The sequence below is a fragment of the Sapajus apella genome, unplaced genomic scaffold, assembly GCF_009761245.1.
Source record: "Sapajus apella isolate SASKATOON/1434 unplaced genomic scaffold, GSC_monkey_1.0 scaffold37, whole genome shotgun sequence".
NCBI lineage: Eukaryota > Metazoa > Chordata > Mammalia > Primates > Cebidae > Sapajus > Sapajus apella.
Window position 1 is genome coordinate 17,044,022 of NW_022436977.1, and position 19,735 is coordinate 17,063,756.

The following is a 19,735-nucleotide window of genomic DNA, read 5'->3' on the forward strand; positions in this document are numbered from 1 at the left end:
TCCTTAATATTTAGAAAAGAAAGGGAAACACTGAATATAGGTGACTTGCTTCCGGTCATACTGGCTTTTCACACCCAACTTCCTTGCCTGATGGTTAAAATTTTTGGAAACCATCTTGCCCCAGCAAGGTCTCCAAGACAGAGAAGAACAACTAAACAGCATTATCAGCTCATTCCACCCTTTGCTTTTGGGAACACGGCCGTCAAAACTAGTAGCCCAGAATGGTTTCACAAGGGCTATAGCTACTGTGACTCTTGGCTCCAGATTCCTCTGGCTCTATTCCCAGGGTCTGGGCTTAAATATGTATTCAGATTTCTTCCTCAATCTACCCCCAAACGAAGAACAAATAGATGTAGTTGTTTCTTTTCTTCCCCAACAAGGAAAACCCAAATGGGACCCAGACAGCAACTTAACTCATTTAGTTTTAGGTTCATAGCAAAGGCCAGTAAAACTGAGTAAGGTTGACAGTAAGTTTCTAGTACTCACTAAAGTCTATCTTCTGAGAATGAATGAATGAATGAAAGGAAGAATGAAAGAAAGAAAGAGAAAGAAAGAAAGGAAGAAAGAAGAAAGAAAGAAAGAGAAAGAAAGGAAAAGAGGCACAAGCCTCCATTCAAAGGAAACCCCATCGAACGCTTATTAGGTAGACTTTTACTCTCTTCTAATTTATAATTTAACTACTTTAATAAAAAGATCTTTACTAAAATTAATGTCTGATAGTATAATAAACCATTTAGCAGAAGATAGCATTCTTCATACTCCACAATTTTGCAATAAACTCAAAACTGGGTTGACTGTGAAGAGTAATGTAAGATCTGATTAAAGTTCAGATTATTGCCCAAACATATGGATGTTAAATAAGTTGCATTAAAAAGAATCACTCTTGCCCTTGGCTACTCTCACACCTCCAAACAAAGTAATGTTTCTTGATGATCTCAATAAGTTACTAAACTGCCCTTAAAAACCTAATTTTGCATGAAACCCTGGAGCAAAACCTTGGCAATATTAAGATGCAGATTTTCCATGGAATGGCATATACTTATTTTGGACCCTGTGGCTGTGAGCATTCATTTGCTATGCATCATAAAACCGGCAAGCAGCCCTCTGTCAGGAACCCAGCAGTTGCCAAACATGAAACATGGAAAAACTATGGGAACTGGCTCCAGTTTTTCAATTTACAGCTTAGCCCTTTCTTTTTTGAGTTAGTCTTCCTGTGATGCTGAATGTGTTTTGAGGAGCAAAGGCAATAAATAATGACCAACTACCTTTTAAAATGTGAATTGAGATACCTTTTGGAGTGCTATCTGAAAGCACAATAGAACTTCCATACTCTTGAGACTGACTGTTCTCTCAAAAGTGAATTCATAATGTATTTCCCATATATGGAATAGAACATCATTAATTTTTATCTCATTAAATGGGAAACTTTGATAAAATTCAATTACATTTTTCATAAAAATTTTACTAATATACTTTCAACAAAAAAGATTTGCTAGAAGAAATAATATTTAAGATAGAATGTAATATTTAAAACATCAGCTAATCGCTGGGCACGGTGGCTCACGCCTGTAATCCTAGCACTTTGGGAGGCTGAGGTGGGTGGATCACCTGAGGTCAGGAGTTCAAGACCAGCCTGGTCAACATGGTGAAACCCCATCTTTATATTAAAAAAAAATCAGATAATCACTTAAAATAATGTCATTATTATCCATTTTTCATTTAGAAAAAATAACAGTAACATACATTATCTTAGTCATTTCATCTATCACTTTAAGCTTATATCTGGCAATAACCTTTGTTTTCTTACTGCTGGTGCTTGAAAATAACACAATTACTTTCTTTGGAAAAAGTTCAACAATTCAGCATTTTTATTAGTCAGGTCACATTTTCACCAGTTTTCCCACAAGTTATTTTTATTCAGTGAAGTTTTACCAATTATTACAAGAAGGATACTCTGTAACAAATGAGAGGCAAATGTCAGTATGTCCCCAAATACAAATATTATTACCTAAAATTAACCTGCTATTATATATCCGTATACCTATAACTCTATCAAAAGACAGAAACATCTCCTAGATCATTCACCTGTTTGGCAAGCTGGAAAATTCCAGTTTCATAGGAGTTAACTCTTCACCTTTTCTTTCTGACAAACATCATCAAAGAAGCAAAGTAGAAGGTGCCCAAGTGTAAATTATTTCTGTGACCTTCGTCTCACATTTAGCATTAATGGAGAAAACAGGTTGCTCATTGAATTTATAATTTACATAGAAAACTACTTAGGAGGGGAAAAATGCTTACCAATTCCAGCTTCTCCAACAATCCAGGAGAGGCGAATGAAGAGCATGACTCCCCAGATATTCAGCATGCATCTTACCTGCGGATAGAAGTGGTACTGAAAAAAGACAGGACAAACAACAGTGGGACAAAACCCGGAGCTCTTCATAACCCTGTGCCCAGGACTTGATCACTCTTAACCCACCAGAACACTGAATGAATGGTTTTCATTTGTAAACAGAGGAGCTTTCTCACCAGCACACCTTTCACCCATCCAAACTTCACGACACCAGCTTGATCATCTTCCTTATTCTCAGCTTGTTCATCTCCAGGTATCCCATCACCATTAGCAACTCTGTCAGCCGAACTTGGGGCGACTGCCACATTCTGCATTTTGTAGATAGCAAAAACACAGTAGTTGGTCAATGAACAATGGTTCCATAAAACTTTTCACAGCACATCAAAATGATTGAAATAAAACTTAAAAAAAAAAACCCAAACTAAATATATTCTGGTCATTTTAATGAAATTTTTATTTTTTGCCCCAAAAGCTGAAAGATACATTTTGTGAGTGATTTTAAAGTGTTTTTAAGGCTATAGGGGTGGTAAAGGGAACCTGAGACGTTCTTCCACTAATGGGAATACTTCCTTTGGTGAAAAGTCAGATTTGGATAAGTTTAGCACATAAAGAGAACTTAAGAGAGAAGGGCTACAAGGAAGGAACAGCCAGAGTAAATGAGGGTCTTTGGGAGTCATGTTACAACCAAATAGAGAAACTTCCTGAGCTAAGCAGAGGATCTGCACTTCTTTCCGTGAACCTCTCTGTACTTCATTTTATTCCTTCATCCATCCATTCATCCATCTATCCGTCTGTCCATCTATCTATTTTTTTGAGACAGTCTTGCTCTGTCACTTAGGCTGGAGTGCAGTGACGATCTCAGCTCACTGCAACCTCCGTCTCCTGGGTTAAGGTGATTCTTATGCCTCAGCTTCCTGAGTAGCTGGGACTGCAGGCACATGCTACCATGCCCAGCTAATTTTTGTATTTTTAGTAGAGACAGGGTTTCACCATGTTGGCCAGCATGGACTTGATCTCTTCACCTCATGATCTGCCCCCCTCAGCCTCCCAAAGTGCTAGGATTACAAGCGTGAGCCACCGTGTCCGGCTGACATGTTTTCTAGACAAAACAAAAAAGTTTAAAGTATTCTACAAAAGTTTAAATGCACTGGATGATGACAAGAATGTTATTCCCATAGAAGTTTCTTTGAAATTCAGTTATGCCTTTGAGAATTGTTCAATGTGCTAGTGTCTTATAGAAGACGTTTCATAACTGATTACTAGTTGAATAGAAATAAGAAGTAGGTAGTATAAATAAGGGTTTAAACTTTTATATAGTTTTTTTTTTTTCCTGTGGTTTGATTTTGAAAAAGACTTCCCTTTTCATTAAGATAGTATCTGAGTTCAAGATGGTAGAAAACAGTTCCTTTTCTGTCAAATTGAGAATAGTCCTCTATTTCAAATTTCTTTTTAAGATATGACTTTGAATAATTTCAAATGCATCTATTTAATTTAGCTTATCTGGCTTCTACCTGGCTCTTTGTGAAGACTGTACTTCTTTGAGCTTTGAAAAAGGTTTCTTTTCTAGGAAAGATTTTGAAATTACTGGGGAAGACTATTAGATTGAGCCCTCAATTACCATGATTATAGAATGACTATATCTGATTTAAGTGGTCTAAACTGGTTTAAGTCCAGGATGATATGTTCTGATGACTGCTAGTTAAGAAGTCTTGGACAAAGGCATTTTTCCTCCTTTAAAATGGGACTGGTGTGAAATAAACATCCACTTTTATTATCAAAGCTTCATTTTAGGATGACTGAAACTCCTGCCCTTGCCATACTCAAAGGCTCTTGCTTCTTTGGGCTAAAGTATAGCTTACCCATGGCAAACTACCCTCATCTGGGCTATATACCCCAAATGACTTTGACTTCTTGTCTTCTTCCACCCTGTTCTTCTTGTCTTTTTATTTAGTTATTTACCCTTCCTGAAGTAAGTGCATTTTCTTTGTCTTTGTAAGGATTTCTCTTCAAACTTTCTTCTTCCATGAGACTTTGTTCATGATACTATGGTGACACTTGGATAACCAACATAATACAGTGTCATAAGAGTCACTGTGTGACAAGTGAATCAGAGAAAGATTTAGCGCTTAATTACCATTACTATAGGATGATTTTAAATCGTGGGTTACTTTTTCTCAGTAGCAACCAAAGGCTTGCCATAGAGCAGGCCATCAATAAACAATGCTGAATCAGTCGGGTACAGTGACCAATGCCTGTAATCCCAGCATTTTGGAAGGTTGAGGCAGGAGGATTGCTTGAGCCCAGAAATTTGAGACCAGCCTAGACCACATGGCGAAAACCCAACTCTACAAAAAATTTTTAAAAATTAACTGGGTGTGGTGGCATGCACTTGTAGTCCCAGCTACTTGGAAGGCTGAGGTGGAAGGAATGCTTCAGTTGGGAAGGTCAGCTGCAGTGAAACACAATCGTGCTACTGCATTCCAGCATGGGTGATGGAGTGAGACCCTGTGTCAAACAAACAAAAACAATAACAAAACAACACTGAATTCATAAGGTGGACTTGAAAGTTCATGCTCTCTACCACTTAGGAGCAGATTTCCTAGTTTCTTCTCCATTCTTGCCTCCTACTTATCTTTCATCTCTACGGGACAGTTCATTTCTTATTGTTTCTTCTGGGCAGGTCACATTTAAAAGGGGAGAAAGAGGGAATGAATCCTAAGACAGATTATTATTTTCTGACAGTATTGGGAAAAAATGAAACAACAGAGGAGACTGAAGTTAATAATTAAAATTTAGTTTTTAATTACCTGAGGAATATGTTAATCTTAGATATCCTCAGTCCCTATTTGCACACATAATTAAAAGCTAACATAATATATTCACACCAATGTAAGAAAAAATGCAGTCCGAAAAATTGAGGCTAACCTGGTGGGGCAGAAACTGGTAATCTATCAGCTACAAATGCAGACCAAGTATGTAATTCAAAATTTTTTACTTTTTAAGAAGTAAAAAGAAATTGGTGCAATAAATTGGGTTTAGATATGGACCCTTGCATTTTAAGGATTTATTTAATCTTTAATATATTTAATCTTTGGAGAATATATTTCTAATATTTGCAATATAAGTATTTATTAGCAATAGGTGCACCCCAACTTGTAGGGAACTGAATCACAGGAGTATTTTAGTATTTTACTTAATAAAATATATATAGAATATTATTTCAACATATAATCAGTATAAAAGTATTAGGAAATATTTTACATTCCTTTTTTAATATTAAGTCTTTGATATTCAGTGTGTACATCTCAATTTCGAATAGCTACGTTCCAAGTGCTCAATAACCCCATGTGGTTACAGGCTACCATATTGGACAGCACAGGTATACACTATGCAGTCAATTTCAGATGCATGAAACATTGGAGGCTGCTTTTCAGTCCATTAAAAATTCTATTTTCCTCTGAAATAATTCTATACACACATGGCAGCTGAAAAGGTCACATATAACTTTCATTTTCTCATAACTAAAATGTATAATCAATGAGAACAAGGAATTGAGGGATGTGTTAAAATGTCCATGAATGTTGAAGAGATTATTTGGTTAGGAGATCCATTTATTTGGTTTGATTTGAGAAAAACTTTTTTAAAAAATTATCAATATTCTAGTTTATCAAGATCCCATGGCCAGACCATCAGCAGCTACTACCTTTGGGAGAGGGCAATTTCTTTTTTTTTTTTTGTAGATTAATTGGGGATCCCAAGAGACACAGCCTTAGTCTCTTGCCTTTTTTAAAGATAGTCTTGGGAATAAAACCCATGTTTTCTGACTAGACTTGAATATTTGGACCAGGAAGTTGCTCTGCTACCTGATAAACTCCAAGGCTGCCTATGACCGTTCGATATGAATTGATGAGAATATCCAAGACTGTAAAAAAAAAATCTTACAAAGTAGGCTACAGGATGAATAGGATATTTAAAATTTCCTCTAAAATAAGCATTCCTTCCTGATGGATGCCTTTCCTGGTCACAGTGTAATGGTTCTTCAATTTATCACTAGGACTTCACAATATGATGCAAAAAGAATATTCTATGAGAGGATGGCAGAGAAACCAATAAATGTGCAAGTTAGTAAAGCAATCATTTTCTAAATTATCCAAAAGTGTAGTAAATGTAGGGTGTTCAACTCTCCCTTAGATATTAATAATGCGTTTGACTCGCTAGAGTTTCAGAGTTTTAAATATATTTATACCATAGAGGGGGGAAAAAACCTCAAACGTATCTTTTTTGTTGTTGTTGACTATTAAGGTCTGATAGTCAATTTACAAGCACAGAAGCCATTTCCATTGCTTTCTTTCATTGAAAGGAGCCAAAAAATCCTATACCATATAAACTAGGATACTTGGAATCTAGTTTTGGTTGTGCAGTTGACTCAGGGTGCATCCTTCATCAAGGTGTTTGACTGTGCTTGAACACTGCCAGTAAGAATAAATCCAGTGGATTTTGTGAAAATCTTATCTTGAAGTAATTTACTCTAAGGCAAAATTATTTTTCTTTGTTTGCCATCTTACTATTCTGACACGGCAAAGCAAATCTTGGTTCCACTCTTGAATAAATGTCTCCTTGGTAAATCAGAACAGCAACTATAAACTCATCATCAAAGTACTGAACAGGACTTTGGGTGGAGGGTTTGTGGGGATTTGATGGCTGTAAGCTTTGTAGCAAGTGGCCTGCAGTCTCCCGGCTGGTTCATTTCTTGAGACCAAAGTCTCAAAGACTAAGAGTTTTATGATTGCTGCCTGAAACTAGTTTTTCCCCTCATACTTTGAATTAATTTGTTTGTTCACACTCCATTACCATAAACGATGACCCATAACCTTTTATAAATGTATTCTAAGTTATGTTGCTTTAGGGAATGATTATTTATTTACCAAGAATTTTATGTGTGCATTAAGGATTCAGGAAAAGTAAAATAAAGTATGTTTAAAAAATGAAAAGAAAGACCATTTGATAAAAGATTATCCCTACCCCAATTTTGACAAACTAATGAATCTTCAATCACATGCAGTTTAAAGGGCAATGAGCTCCTGATGATGAAAGATTATTTTATTTAATATATAATGTGATTTTCCAGAATCCAGAAAATCATTAGATACCTTTATAGCTATTATCAAAGCAGAGGAAAATAAATATATTTCCTCTATAATTTCCAACTAGATACTATCAGTTACTTATACCTTTATGTCTATTATCAAAGCAGGGGAAAAGAAATGCTCTTTAAGTTCTAACAAGAAAATATTTGCCACTTATACATTCTTTGGAATTTTGAGCCTTTAATCTCAGGTTGATAGAATTCTTAGACCACCATCGATAGACAGTTCCATAAATATTTACACCTAGGTGATCCCCCTGTTGTTGTAAACTTTCGTTTATTATTGTCATATTCAAACATATGTAAAAGGAATGAGAATAATCAAATAAATCTTAACCAAAATAAATCTTGAAACTCTTACTGAGTTTCAACAATGATCAACATATGGCCAAACTTATTCCACCTAAGCCCCTCCCAGACCTGCCACTCCGTTATCTAAAAACCAATCCCAGTAAGAACCAGATAATTCCTAAGGCTCATTTCAGAATAAAAAACATATGATTCTAGCCAGATTTCCATATCTTATTGATCAACATTGTTATGTTTATACATTTCTATCCCTTTGTGATAAAAGGCAGTATTTTAAATTAAGACAATGAAAGGATTGTTTTTCTTGTTTTGAAAGTTATTACACATTATGCCTATAAAACACTACCAATGGTCACAATTTGTAATCACAGTGTATTTACTATAGCTGAAAACACGTATCTCACACACAAATTGACTTGCATTTTTGATAATTTAGGACAAAAGTTAGCTATGTGCAATAGACTGACATATGAAAAAGAAAACTGAAAGGTCAATATTTTCCAGTGTAAGGGAACTACTATTCTGCTTGTCATCTATTACTAAACTATGTATAATAAAAAATTAACATTCTTTGTTTTTGTGTTTTTCCCCACAGATTATTTTAATACTGTGAGCTCCTTGGGGAACTGGCCTTGAATACTAAGAAGCTCTAACAAGTATCGGAATGAACTCTTAGGTGCAGAGTTTCACTCCAAAAAATATTTTAGGGGTGGCTTCTGGTCACCGGACTTTAAGGCATTTATTGCTTTAATGTTAATGTCTATTTTATTTGGCTGTTGTTAGCTTAGCAATTATTTCTAATTTCAGATATCCCCAATTTGAATGAAGTTGCAAATTTGAACTTTGAAACACTGTAGAAAAGGTTATTTTCTATAGAAAACATTTGTACATTTTTGCCCTTTTATAGAAGATGAGCATTAGATACATTGATTTATGTGGTTTAATGTTTGTTAACTTGACTATATTTCCTTTATTCGTATCCATAACAATGACATTTGGTTTATATCACAAAATTCTAGAGGAGAGAGGTCAAGTCACTTTAACTCACTTTACACAGAAGCTCTTGTAAATATAGGCTTAATAAATGCTTTCGATTGTGACAACAAACGATTGAGACATAATTAATTCTGTAAGACAAGCAATATGATCTTTCGCCAGTCTCAGAAAAAAGGACTGAAACAAGGAAGCACCTACTGCTCAGCCCATCATGACAGAGTGTGATTTTCTCCTTCATGCCTGAGTCCCATCATTCTCTACAGCTGTTGAGTGAGATAAAGAAAAGTGCCATGGGAAAGCAGCCTGAGGATGGAAAGCAGTAATGAAGAGCAAGGGCTCTGCAATTCTGCAGACATGGGTTCAACTCATAAGCCATGTGACACGGGTTTCTTGACCTTGGAAGTTCATTGACTTTTGCAAGCCTTTGTTTTCTCTTCTACTAGATCCATAGCATTTTATAAAACTTTCAGTATCCATAACATAGCAATAATAATAGTACCTCCCTTGAGGGGTTATTGTAAGGATTAAGTGAGAATTTTTTAAGTGTGATCAGTGTCTGACACATAACAAGTTCTCAATAAAAAGCTGGTTATCACTATACTGCATTTAAAGTTAATGCTTTTATTTACAAATTATTTTTAGTTGTTAAGAGCATAATGATCCAGATATACAGTCATTCCATTGTTTTTGTTTTGGATTAGTTTCTATAGAGTTAGCTTCTATAAGAATAATGTGTGTCTTATAGTATTTTACACTTTTTATAGTTTCTTTCCATGACATCAGAACACATGGCTTTGATAGAAAATCTATACATTTCTGTGAGTCCTTTTTAGTTACATTTTTCTTAAATGCTGACAACAATGGCAGTTAGTCAGGCAGAAAAGGAGTTCCATTTTGGTTAGTCCTATAGTAAAGAAGTGGGTATGAAAATTTGGCCACAGGAATTACGCTGAATACTGAAAGCAAAATTTTCTTTACAAAGTAAAGGTGCTAGATTAATCTTTTTTGCCAGCTGTCAAATAATTATTACATTTGTTTAAATATAGAAAGATCTCTAGTGTATGTTTGGTAGAAACTGCAGAGTGCAAAACCATGTGGAAAATACGTTCTGGTACACGTTTGGAAATAAATATCAACAGAAAGTTATATTGATAGAAATCCAGATATTTATAGATATATGTGTATGTTTATATAAGCCTAGAACATTTCTGGAAGGTTTTACAAGAAACTGTTAGTAATGGTTGTCCTGGAGAGAATAACTGAATAGCGATGTTAGATGAGAAACATTTTATTACATATTTTTTAGTACTTGTTAAATATTTTATTAGTATTTGACTTTTAAAATAAAAAGCTAGTATAAAAATCACCACTATCATGATCAATGATCATTTACTGAATTCTTACCCATTGTTAGCTAGACTTTATACTCATAGAAAGCAATGCTCACAAGCATCTTGCAAGGGAAGTAGAAGTTATACAGCTTGTACAATAGCTTGAGCAGAGCAAGTAAAGGACAGTTGTTTTTCCTGCCTTTAAGTAGAGTTTTCAGAAATTTATAATTCACAGTCACCAGTAGAGGCATTTAGCTCTTTACTAACATAGAAAATAAAAAGGATTTATTCAATTACGATCTCAAATCACTGGGATTACTAATTCTGTCAATATCTATCACACCTAGAGTTTCATTTAAGGTTGAGCCTTAATGTCTTTTGAACCTGTTTTTTATTTTACCTATTAGGATAATTTTGTCATATAACTTTTTTTCTCACTTGGAAATTACAATGAAAATTTACACAAAATCCAACTGGTTTCTGACTAACCATGTTCTGCCATTAAGTATGAATATACTATTGCTATTATAATTTTTAAAAGCATTACAATCATAGTTACAAAAAGTATTGCCTAGCTTATACTATGTCAATCACCTTCTATTTTTAAACAATTTAAGTAAACACAATTATTTATCTTTTTTGCATTCAAAATCTGTATTTGAGCATAATCATGTAAGTGTCTGAGTATCATCATATACTGTTTGTTCTATTGATGATTTCTAGTTGTGATTTGAGGAGCTACCATAAAAATGTCAAGGGCCACAAGGAGGTGGCAGCATAGCTGTAGCACACTGCAGGTTTCACTCCTTGTATTTGAGGGAGATAAAGCAGGAAACAGCTGAGTCAAATTCACTAGTAAGCAATAAAGAGATCAATTGAAGAAGGCACAGACTGCTACCATGGAGAAGCAGGCTAGACCAAACAATTTCAGCAACACGAGAACAGGTCTGGCTGCAGAAATGTGCCCATTGTAGCAGATTCTGTGGTTGAATCTGAATTCTGCTCCTAATTGGGCTATGTGGATACCTCTTCATGATTTAATCAAGATGAAGTTTCCTAGATAACTGAGGGTCAAGTCTATAAAAAGAATAGCTTATTACTATACTCGTTCAAAATGATTATTCAGAGCTTAGACCAAATATTTAATGTTTCGATTTGCCATTCCTTTCAGTCTGAGAATAAAAATGATTTAAGTCAAAGTTTAGTCTTTAGTTTCATTTTCTCTCTTCAAAAGTGATACAATATTCCAAACAGCTATCACTTTTGTCTAATGCAGCTGTAACATTCCTACTGTGTGGTCATTTAGATGGCTTTCTTTTTTTTTTTTTTTGAGGCGGAGTTTTGCTCTTTTTGCCCAGGCTGGAGTGCAATGGCATGATCTGGACTTAACTTGCAACCTCTGCCTCCTGGGTTCAAGTGATTCTCCTGCCTCAGCCCCCAGGTAGCCAGGATTACAAGCATGTAATTTTTACTTTTTTATTTTATTTTTAGTAGAGACAAGATTTCGCCACATTGGTCATGGCTGATCTCGAACTTTTGATCCGCTCACCTCAGTCTCCCAAAGTGCTGGGATTACAGGCATGAGCCACCATGCCAGGCCTTTAGATGGCTTTCTAATCGTCTGTTCCTTCAGAGCTTTTCTCTCTTTATGAAAGATTTACATAAGCCATGGCTTTTGCAATTATAAATAAGCTACTTTTCTCTGTCAGGAATGTAGTCCTGAGAGCAATGTGAATTTATTCCATTTCTTTTTTAATTAAGTTAGAATTCTATTTTCTTTTGTTGTAAATTGAGGAAGTAGATGAATGAGAATATTTAAATTATGATACTAACTTTAAAAAAGGAGGCAGCTTTAAAAATTATCATGTGTGATGTGGTATTGTGGGATAGAATTTCAGGTCTTTTTTTAAAAAGAACTTTTGTTCGTTTTAATTCTTCAGAAAAAAATTGAAATCTCTTTTTATAATGCCCTATATTTCTCTTTCTGCCCTTTCTATGTCTTGGAAACTCCTGGTGCCTGCTTCTGTCAACTTTCTTTTCCTTTTTCTTCTCCTTTTTCTGCCATTTTCCTTTTCTCTCCCGCACATAGAAAAGGACAGTGACACCTCTGCTGGATTTCAAGAATTTAAATTGCCTGCCTTCCAAAAAATCTTCGTGGGGGCTGCTACCATGTTGTCTGAAATTGTCGTATTGCTAACTTCTTTTGATTAAAGCATCAAATATGCCAGATAAAGTCTAAAACTTATGTCTATAAAGAAATCAGCCATTTGGCAGACTGTTGCTGATTTAGTAGACAGGACTAGCAAGGTTTGGTGGGGAAAGGGGATAAGGAAACAACATTAAGAACATGGGCTCCTCCTCGGGAAGTCGCTCAGTCTCTGGGGGTAGGATCCAGAGTCAGGGACGCTAGTAGCCAAGGCAAATACATTTTGGAGATGGATTTTCTTGTGGAAGGAAAGGTGAGCAGAACCTAAAGAAAGATTTTCCCTCTTATTAGCGTCTTTCCCGAGAGCAGTATTCCTAGACTCTCTGGAGGGGATGATCACTTAAAACACTGAAGGAATCAATGGATGAATACGTACAAAAACAACTATTTCAGTCATTTTCTTCTCTCTCTTCAACCTGAGCAAGAGTAAACTCATTTGAATATGTGACATCTAATCATTCTTTTTAGTAGGTAATTATGTTCCATTAAGAATGATATTTATTCCAAACTTGTCTGAAAGAGCAGGAAGATAAAGCTGATCAATATATTTTGGAGAAAGTTATGGAAGACAAAATCTACTAAGTTATAAGATTAGCAAAAGTGCTGCTTCCTACTTCTAACAGACTTAGGAACCCTGGCTATATTCCTTAAATAATGAAAAGTTTAGCCACTTCTGCTGCTTCTGTACTTAAATTTAATTTAGTTATTTTTATATACTTAAGCACATTCAGGAGCCTCAGGCAAAGTTTTAAAGTGAAAGGGATAAAATGCTCAATCTTATAAATCTCTGCTCTCTCTTTAAAGAATATAAAAAATACCCGTATACACTAAAGGCTGGCACCCACAGTGTTAACTACTGTGAGCACAAGTGTTTTGCTTTTTATACAGTTGACATGGAGACATTAATACTGATGTGAAACCAGCTTCGTATTCAGTTTGACATGTTTAACCAAGTGTGAATTAAATAGACTATAATCGTAAACAAGGGAGAACATAACATATAGAGTTAGTTCTTTAACTAACTCATGCCTAACATTTAGAGTTAGTTCTTTAGTTCTCTATCCTAAGTCAGAAAATTTGTGGAGCCCAGCACAGCGGCTCATGCCTGCAATCCCAGATCTTTGGGAGGCCAAGGTGGGAGGATCCCTTGAAGTCAGGAGTTCGAGGCCAACTTGAGCAACATAGCAAGATGCTGTCTCTACAAAAAATAAAAAAGTCAGGTGTGGTGGTGCATGCCTATAGTCCCAGCTACTCAGGAGGTTGACGTGGGAGGACTGCTTGAGCCCAGGAGTTCAAAGCTGCAGTGAGCCAGTGTCTCACTAACACACTTCAGAGCTTGGGTGACAGAGTGAGACTTTGCCTGAAAAACTAAAAAAAATTAAAAGAAAGACTGGGTGTGGTGGCTCATGCCTGTAATCCCAGCACTCTGGGAGGCTGAGGCAGGTGGATCACGAGGTCAGGAGTTTGAGACCAGCCTGGCCAAGATGGTGAAACCCACTTTCTACTAAAAATACAAAAATTAGTCGGGCATGGTAGCAGGTGCCCGTAATCACAGCTACTCAGGAGGCTGAGGCAGAGAATTGCTTGAACCTGGGAGGCGGAGGTTGTAGTGAGCCGAGATCATGCCACTGCACTCCAGCCTGGGCAACAGAGTGAGACTCCGTTTCAAGAAAAAAAAAAAAATTCCAAAGAAAAAAGCACCTGTGAAATGCTTTCTTGTGTATTTTCTGCTTACTGAAAAGTAGGGACAGTTTTGTAAGTAAGATGGATGGTGTTTGGAATAGACTTCTCCTTTGACTGTTTCACATTCATAGTGTAATGAAAGAGAAGGAAATGACCTGAAGTTATGAATAAGGGAGGACACTTGCCTGCGTCCTTCAAGCTTACCTTTGCGAGTTGCTCGTGAATCTCAAGCAGGCTGGGTCGGCTGGCCTTGGGCCCACTGACGCTGCCAGTGTTGCGATAGTACTCAATCTTGGGAACCGCATCCATGGTGTTGTGGCCAAAAGTTTGTAGGTAGTATGTCTTTGTGTGAGAATCATAAGCATGAAAACTGGAATCTGTTTTAGCAGTTTCTCCACTTTGGAGGAAATTGTCATAGCACTCCTGATTCCCAGGCCTAAAGCTGATTCTGAGTCTTTTCTGAGCTTCATCCCCAAAAGAGGTTTCTTCGTAATGTGGTGGATCAGTGTCATCATTTGCAGCTGCACTGCTCTCATGGTTCTCATTTATGACATTAACTTGAAAGCGATTGGTATTACTGGGCACCGAATCCAGAAATATATTGGAAGAGTTGTTCAGTGACATCTTCCAAAACTGATTTTTTAGTGAGCTATCTACTTTATGGTTGTTTTAAAAAATCTATATACTTCTTCCTCAAAATAAACACTAATGTGCTTCCATTAGGGAGCTCTTGGCTTTTGTTCTAGATGATTCAATAAATAGATTCTTGATATATTGTCTCCTACATAATCTTCAGGATGTTCTTCAAAGCTGTCATTGAAAAAGAAAATTAAACTTTTTCTGAGTAATACAAATGTATTTAAGTAGGGTGGGATATAAGGGAATAGTTTTCTTTTACAAGACATATAGTTTTAAATTCATTTCAGTAAAATTTATCAGTGCACTGGAGTTCACTATGACTCTAGAAAAGATGTAATTCTACCTACTGAATACAGTAAGAACTGACGAGAATGTTCTCAGCCTAAGACATAGTTGGCCGACAGTACTAAATGCTAAAACTGCAAAGTATTCTGATAGGAATGACAATATATGAAATATAAAACAAAAAAACCAAGACTTCTAAAAAATATGTTTTTGCTAGTTTATAAAAATCTGTACATGTTCAATTAATAAATTTGTTCCAAATTTTGTTACCTATGCAACAAGTGAAAAATTATGTTTTAGAATATGTATTTAAAAAATACATCCCATCAGGATGATGTCTGTAAATTCTTGGAACTTTTACTATTCTTTAAAATATTTCATTTGCTCATACATTTGTTTGTTTTGCAAATACTAACATGAAAACCTAAAAAAATATAAGTATTTGGGGTAAAGAAATAAGTCACAGCCCGTAAAAAAGTCCTTGGCTATATTTAGGTAAAATACTCATGCTCTACTGACTCATTTTAATAAAATGTCCTAAATAATTGAGTGGCTTATATTTGACTGTGAGATGAATAGACTTCATAATAATTTTCACAATTTCATAGTACTGGCCTGTCTTAAAACATTTTCTTTAGAATTATGTTTCCTTATTGATATCTTATCATTCGGCTTTTCAAGGAAAGTTCTAGAAAAATGAGATAAATATAAACAAAAATTTGCCTCTCTCATGCAGTTATTAAAGCTGTGTCTTTGCATTAAAAAAACCCCTCAACTTTATTTCCCAAGTAACATTTCCTGGGGAAATTATAAGTGAAGCTATTATCTTTTTAGTTTTTACAAAACACTTCTGTTCATAGTCCTTGACACCCTCACCTACTCTTTAGATTTTACTTTATGACATAATATTAAGTATGATTTTTACCCTGCCCAGAAATGCTCAACTTACCACCAAGGAGCCTTCTTCTGAGGAAACGTAACGTGCTTCAGCGTCACCCAGGACTATATGGGGCACTTAGCTTTCAGCTCAGAATGTTAGGCTTCTGCTTATTGGTTAGAAACTTTCTTGAAAGAGTTGGCTGTGCAATGATTGGCCTGGAATAGTACTGTAAGCCCACCCAGTCATTAGCCCTGAGGAACCTTAAGTACCACATCAATTGGTAACTAGTAGTAAATCATTAATCCTTTTAGACAGAAAGTAACGTAGAGTTTCTTTAATTCATAAGGAGAATGGATTGCTTAACAGCAATCATCCAAAAAATATGAGCATTGCGTTAGTCATTTGGGACTAGATAAACTGAGTTTCACCGTCTTATTTCAGATGAGTGCTAGTGACTTCCTATTGTTTAGCATGTGTATCAAAATACAGCTCTCCAGAGCGAATTTCTAAACTCTGTACTAGAAAGTAGTATCTGAAATGATTTTATCTTGCTTGTAGTAGATATTACCTTGACTCTTCTGCCTGGGAAGTAAGCAGATTGAGAGTGGAATCAGTGATTTATTGAAAACCTTTCTACGTATGGGAAAACTGTTTTTTGTTTGTTTTTGAGACGGCGTCTCGCTCTGTTGCCCCACGCTGGAGTGCAATGGCACCATCTCGGCTCACTGAAATCTCTGCTTCCCAGGTTCAAGCGATTTTCCTGCTTCAGCCACCCAAGTAGCTGGGATTACAGGCGCCCGCCACCAGGCCTCGCTAATTTTTTGGTAATTTTAGTAGAGGCGGGGTTTCACCATAATTGGCCAGGTGGTCTCGATCTTTTGACCTCAGGCGATCGCGCCTCAGCCTTCCAAAGTGCTGAGATTACAGGTGTGAGCCAACAGGGAAAACTATTTTAAGCAGGAATCAGAGTGTGGGTAAGTATCCCAGTGGCACTACTAAATGACCTTTCTGTCTCCGACTGGAAAAACAATTTTTTGTCAAACTGAATTTTTGAGTTTCGTTGAGGAAAAGGTTTTTCTTTTTCAGATCTTCGAGTAGGTGATTATTAACACAGCAAACAATTCCTCTCTCAGGTCCGTCACTGATTTTCACTCAGGATGATTGAATGAGTCCTCTTTGTTTCTTGTAAGAAATGATTCAAGTGATTTCCAGTTGTCTGGGTAGCTTGGTTGTGGTGTAATATAGTGGCTAGGAGCAAGACTGAAGTCAGAAGGCCCAACCTATGTCCTGGCCCTGCCACTTGCTGTCTGTGTGAACTCAGTCAAATTACTCAATCTTTCTGTGCCTTAATTTTTTCATCCGCAAATGCAGATGTGGATAATAAGGGTACCTACCTTGTGGTAGAGTTATTGTGAGGAATAAATGAGTTAGTTTGCGTATGAAGTTTAGAACAGCAACAATTCGTACCTAATGCTTGCTCTCACTATTTTAGCACTGTTTACAATTAGCCAGAGATTTTTACTTAGCACATTCAAGATTTTGAGGTGGATCATTAGTGATTGGGATAGATATTATGTCTATAAAAATATATGTAAAAGTTAATGAACTGAAACAGGATTATAGAAGTCTCTAGAGATACCCTAAGTAAAATCCTTTAGATTCTCTTTGTCAGGTAAATGTCATGCTAATCAGTCAGGCTAATACTGTGAGGCTATGTCAGAAATAGAGACAGAATTACAAGGATGTACCTATAACTCATTCTACTCTTAAAGGCCACCAGTATAAGGCATTTATCTGTTAAACAAAGGGTTCTGACTCCTCATATAGAAAGTGTTTAGGCATAGGAATGGCACATTTCAAATTCAGGTGGGTGGGGCTGGTTGTTTAGATCAAGACAAGGGACAGCTAGGATGGGGCTGGGACCCAAAACAAGTTCCAATTCACCAGACCAGGACAGAAGCCATGAGCTGACATCCTCCAACCCTTTGGGGAGCCACTTACTCTGCAACCTTCTTCCTCTACCAATGACTGTGAATACTTCTGATACCAGTCGATTTCTTTTTTCTTTCTGACTGACTGCCTGACTTCAGAGTAGTACGAATTTGTTTTAGTCTTGGTCTTACATCAACCAGACATTTTCATTCTAAGCCTTTTATCTCTCACTGTGAAATGAAAGTCTTTGTTCTCTATTAAGGGGATTTAGGCATCCTGGAACAAATGGGAGATGGTTTTCAGGGATATGGATGAAATTACACCATCCGTAAAGCCAACCTTGAAAGGTGAATCTGACTTAGGCCTTTCAGACATGCGGGAAAGGTAACAGAAGCAAGCTATCTTGAGGTATGCTCCTCTATCTTTCCTCCTGTCCTCTGTGACAAGGCTTTTGGGAAGGGGAAGCTAGAGGCTGATCCAGAAGTGACATTGAACATCTATTCCTAGAATAATTAACATTTCATGAAATTTTCATGTTGTTTTCACATTGTAACCAGACATTGTAGTTTCTGGTTCTGAAGCTACAGATGCTGACTTTCTTACTGCCTCCACTCCCCCCCGACCAAAAAAAAATCTAGGGCACCCAATAGACCACAAATAAAAACCACAGAAGAAGACTCTTTTGGTTAATAGAATTTTTCTTTAGTGGATTTGGAAATAATATTACGGCAGAGTTGATATACTTGAAAAGCTTATGGGAGTTGAACTTCCAGAAACAATGCTCATGTGGTATAAAGTTTTCCTGCCTCTTGGTTGTAAGTGTCTTTCTTCCTTTGAAATAAAGTTCTGGCCTTGTGTTGTTCTAGTCATCAAAATGGAGGGTCTTCTCTGGGATACAAATGAAACACCTGGTACTTTAAAAGCCTTGGTCTCCAAAGAGACATCCAGTTTCCTGGCACAAATTTCAGTATGTTCAACTGAACTTGGACCAGTGACCTGTTCTTGGGCCAAGTTACTAACTGACTATAAGGTGTACCAGGCCTACATTCTTGAACCAATTAGGGTACAAAGAGTCTCCCTGAGGTGAGGATTTGGTCCGGAAGAGTCACAGCTAATTATAGATATGTTCTAAATCGATTATGAGAGGGAAAGCATTGAGGAAACTCATATAGAGACTGCTGGTTTTGAAATGCCAAAGACTTGAGCAGTAAGCATGTCTATAAGCTATGTAGAAGTACTGAGGACATTGTCCAGGGATACAGCAGAAATTAAACTGCCCAAGTTCAATCCCTAACTTAACCATTCCCTAGCTATGATGACCTCCGGAAGTTAGTTAATTTCTCTCAGCTTCAGTTTCTTTTCTGCAAAATTAAGATTAAAAATAAAATGGAAATAGTAGTCCCAAACTCAAATAATTGATAAGACTATCAAATAATTTGAAAGTAACCAATTTAGTGCTAACTCTTGGTAATATTACTCTTGTTTCTTCTTGGTATGTTTTGCAGTTCTGTGTTTTCAAAGGACATAAATATTTTTGTATTTATCTTCTGCTATGTTTCTCCATTCTGACTCATAGAGAGTCGGAAATTAGTAGTTGGAAAAAAATTTTAGAACTATATAATTCTATCTTTTTATTTCTCATTTGAAGAGAATGAAATACTAGAGAGTGAATAATTTATACTAAGCCATTGCTTCTTAGAGTTTGAGAATCTCTATTACTGCTACTGATGAGGATAATAAATAATGAGAGCAAAGTATGTGTAGATACTGTTTTATGGTTTACAAATTGCTTTGACATTCATTATATCTAATTGACCCTCTAAATATTCCTGAAGATATGCAAGATGGGTTTCTTAATTCTTATTTTGGAAGATAGGTTCCCCTTAGATAACTTCCTGGGTCGTAAAGCTAGTTCTTGGCTAAGCTAACATTAGAATTCAAATCTCTGAGTTTAGGCTCCTAATCTGAAAAATTT

General features: G+C 36.2%; 1 protein-coding gene across 5 annotated transcripts in view; it reads right to left on the bottom strand.

Moving 5' to 3' along the window:
- SLC12A1 (solute carrier family 12 member 1) overlaps positions 1–16,003 on the bottom strand; it is a 100,306-nt gene extending 84,303 nt beyond the window's left edge. For all 5 annotated transcript variants that reach the window (XM_032297532.1, XM_032297528.1, XM_032297531.1 and 2 more), the window contains exons 1-4: positions 15,898–16,003; positions 14,229–14,834; positions 2,530–2,661; positions 2,299–2,374 (exon numbers count right to left, since the gene is read on the bottom strand). In XM_032297532.1, coding sequence (XP_032153423.1) covers positions 2,299–2,374; positions 2,530–2,661; positions 14,229–14,648 — 628 coding nt within the window. In that variant the 5' untranslated portion in view covers positions 14,649–14,834; positions 15,898–16,003. The remainder of the gene's footprint in view (positions 1–2,298; positions 2,375–2,529; positions 2,662–14,228; positions 14,835–15,897) is intronic.
- Between the last annotated feature and the right edge of the window lie 3,732 nt (positions 16,004–19,735).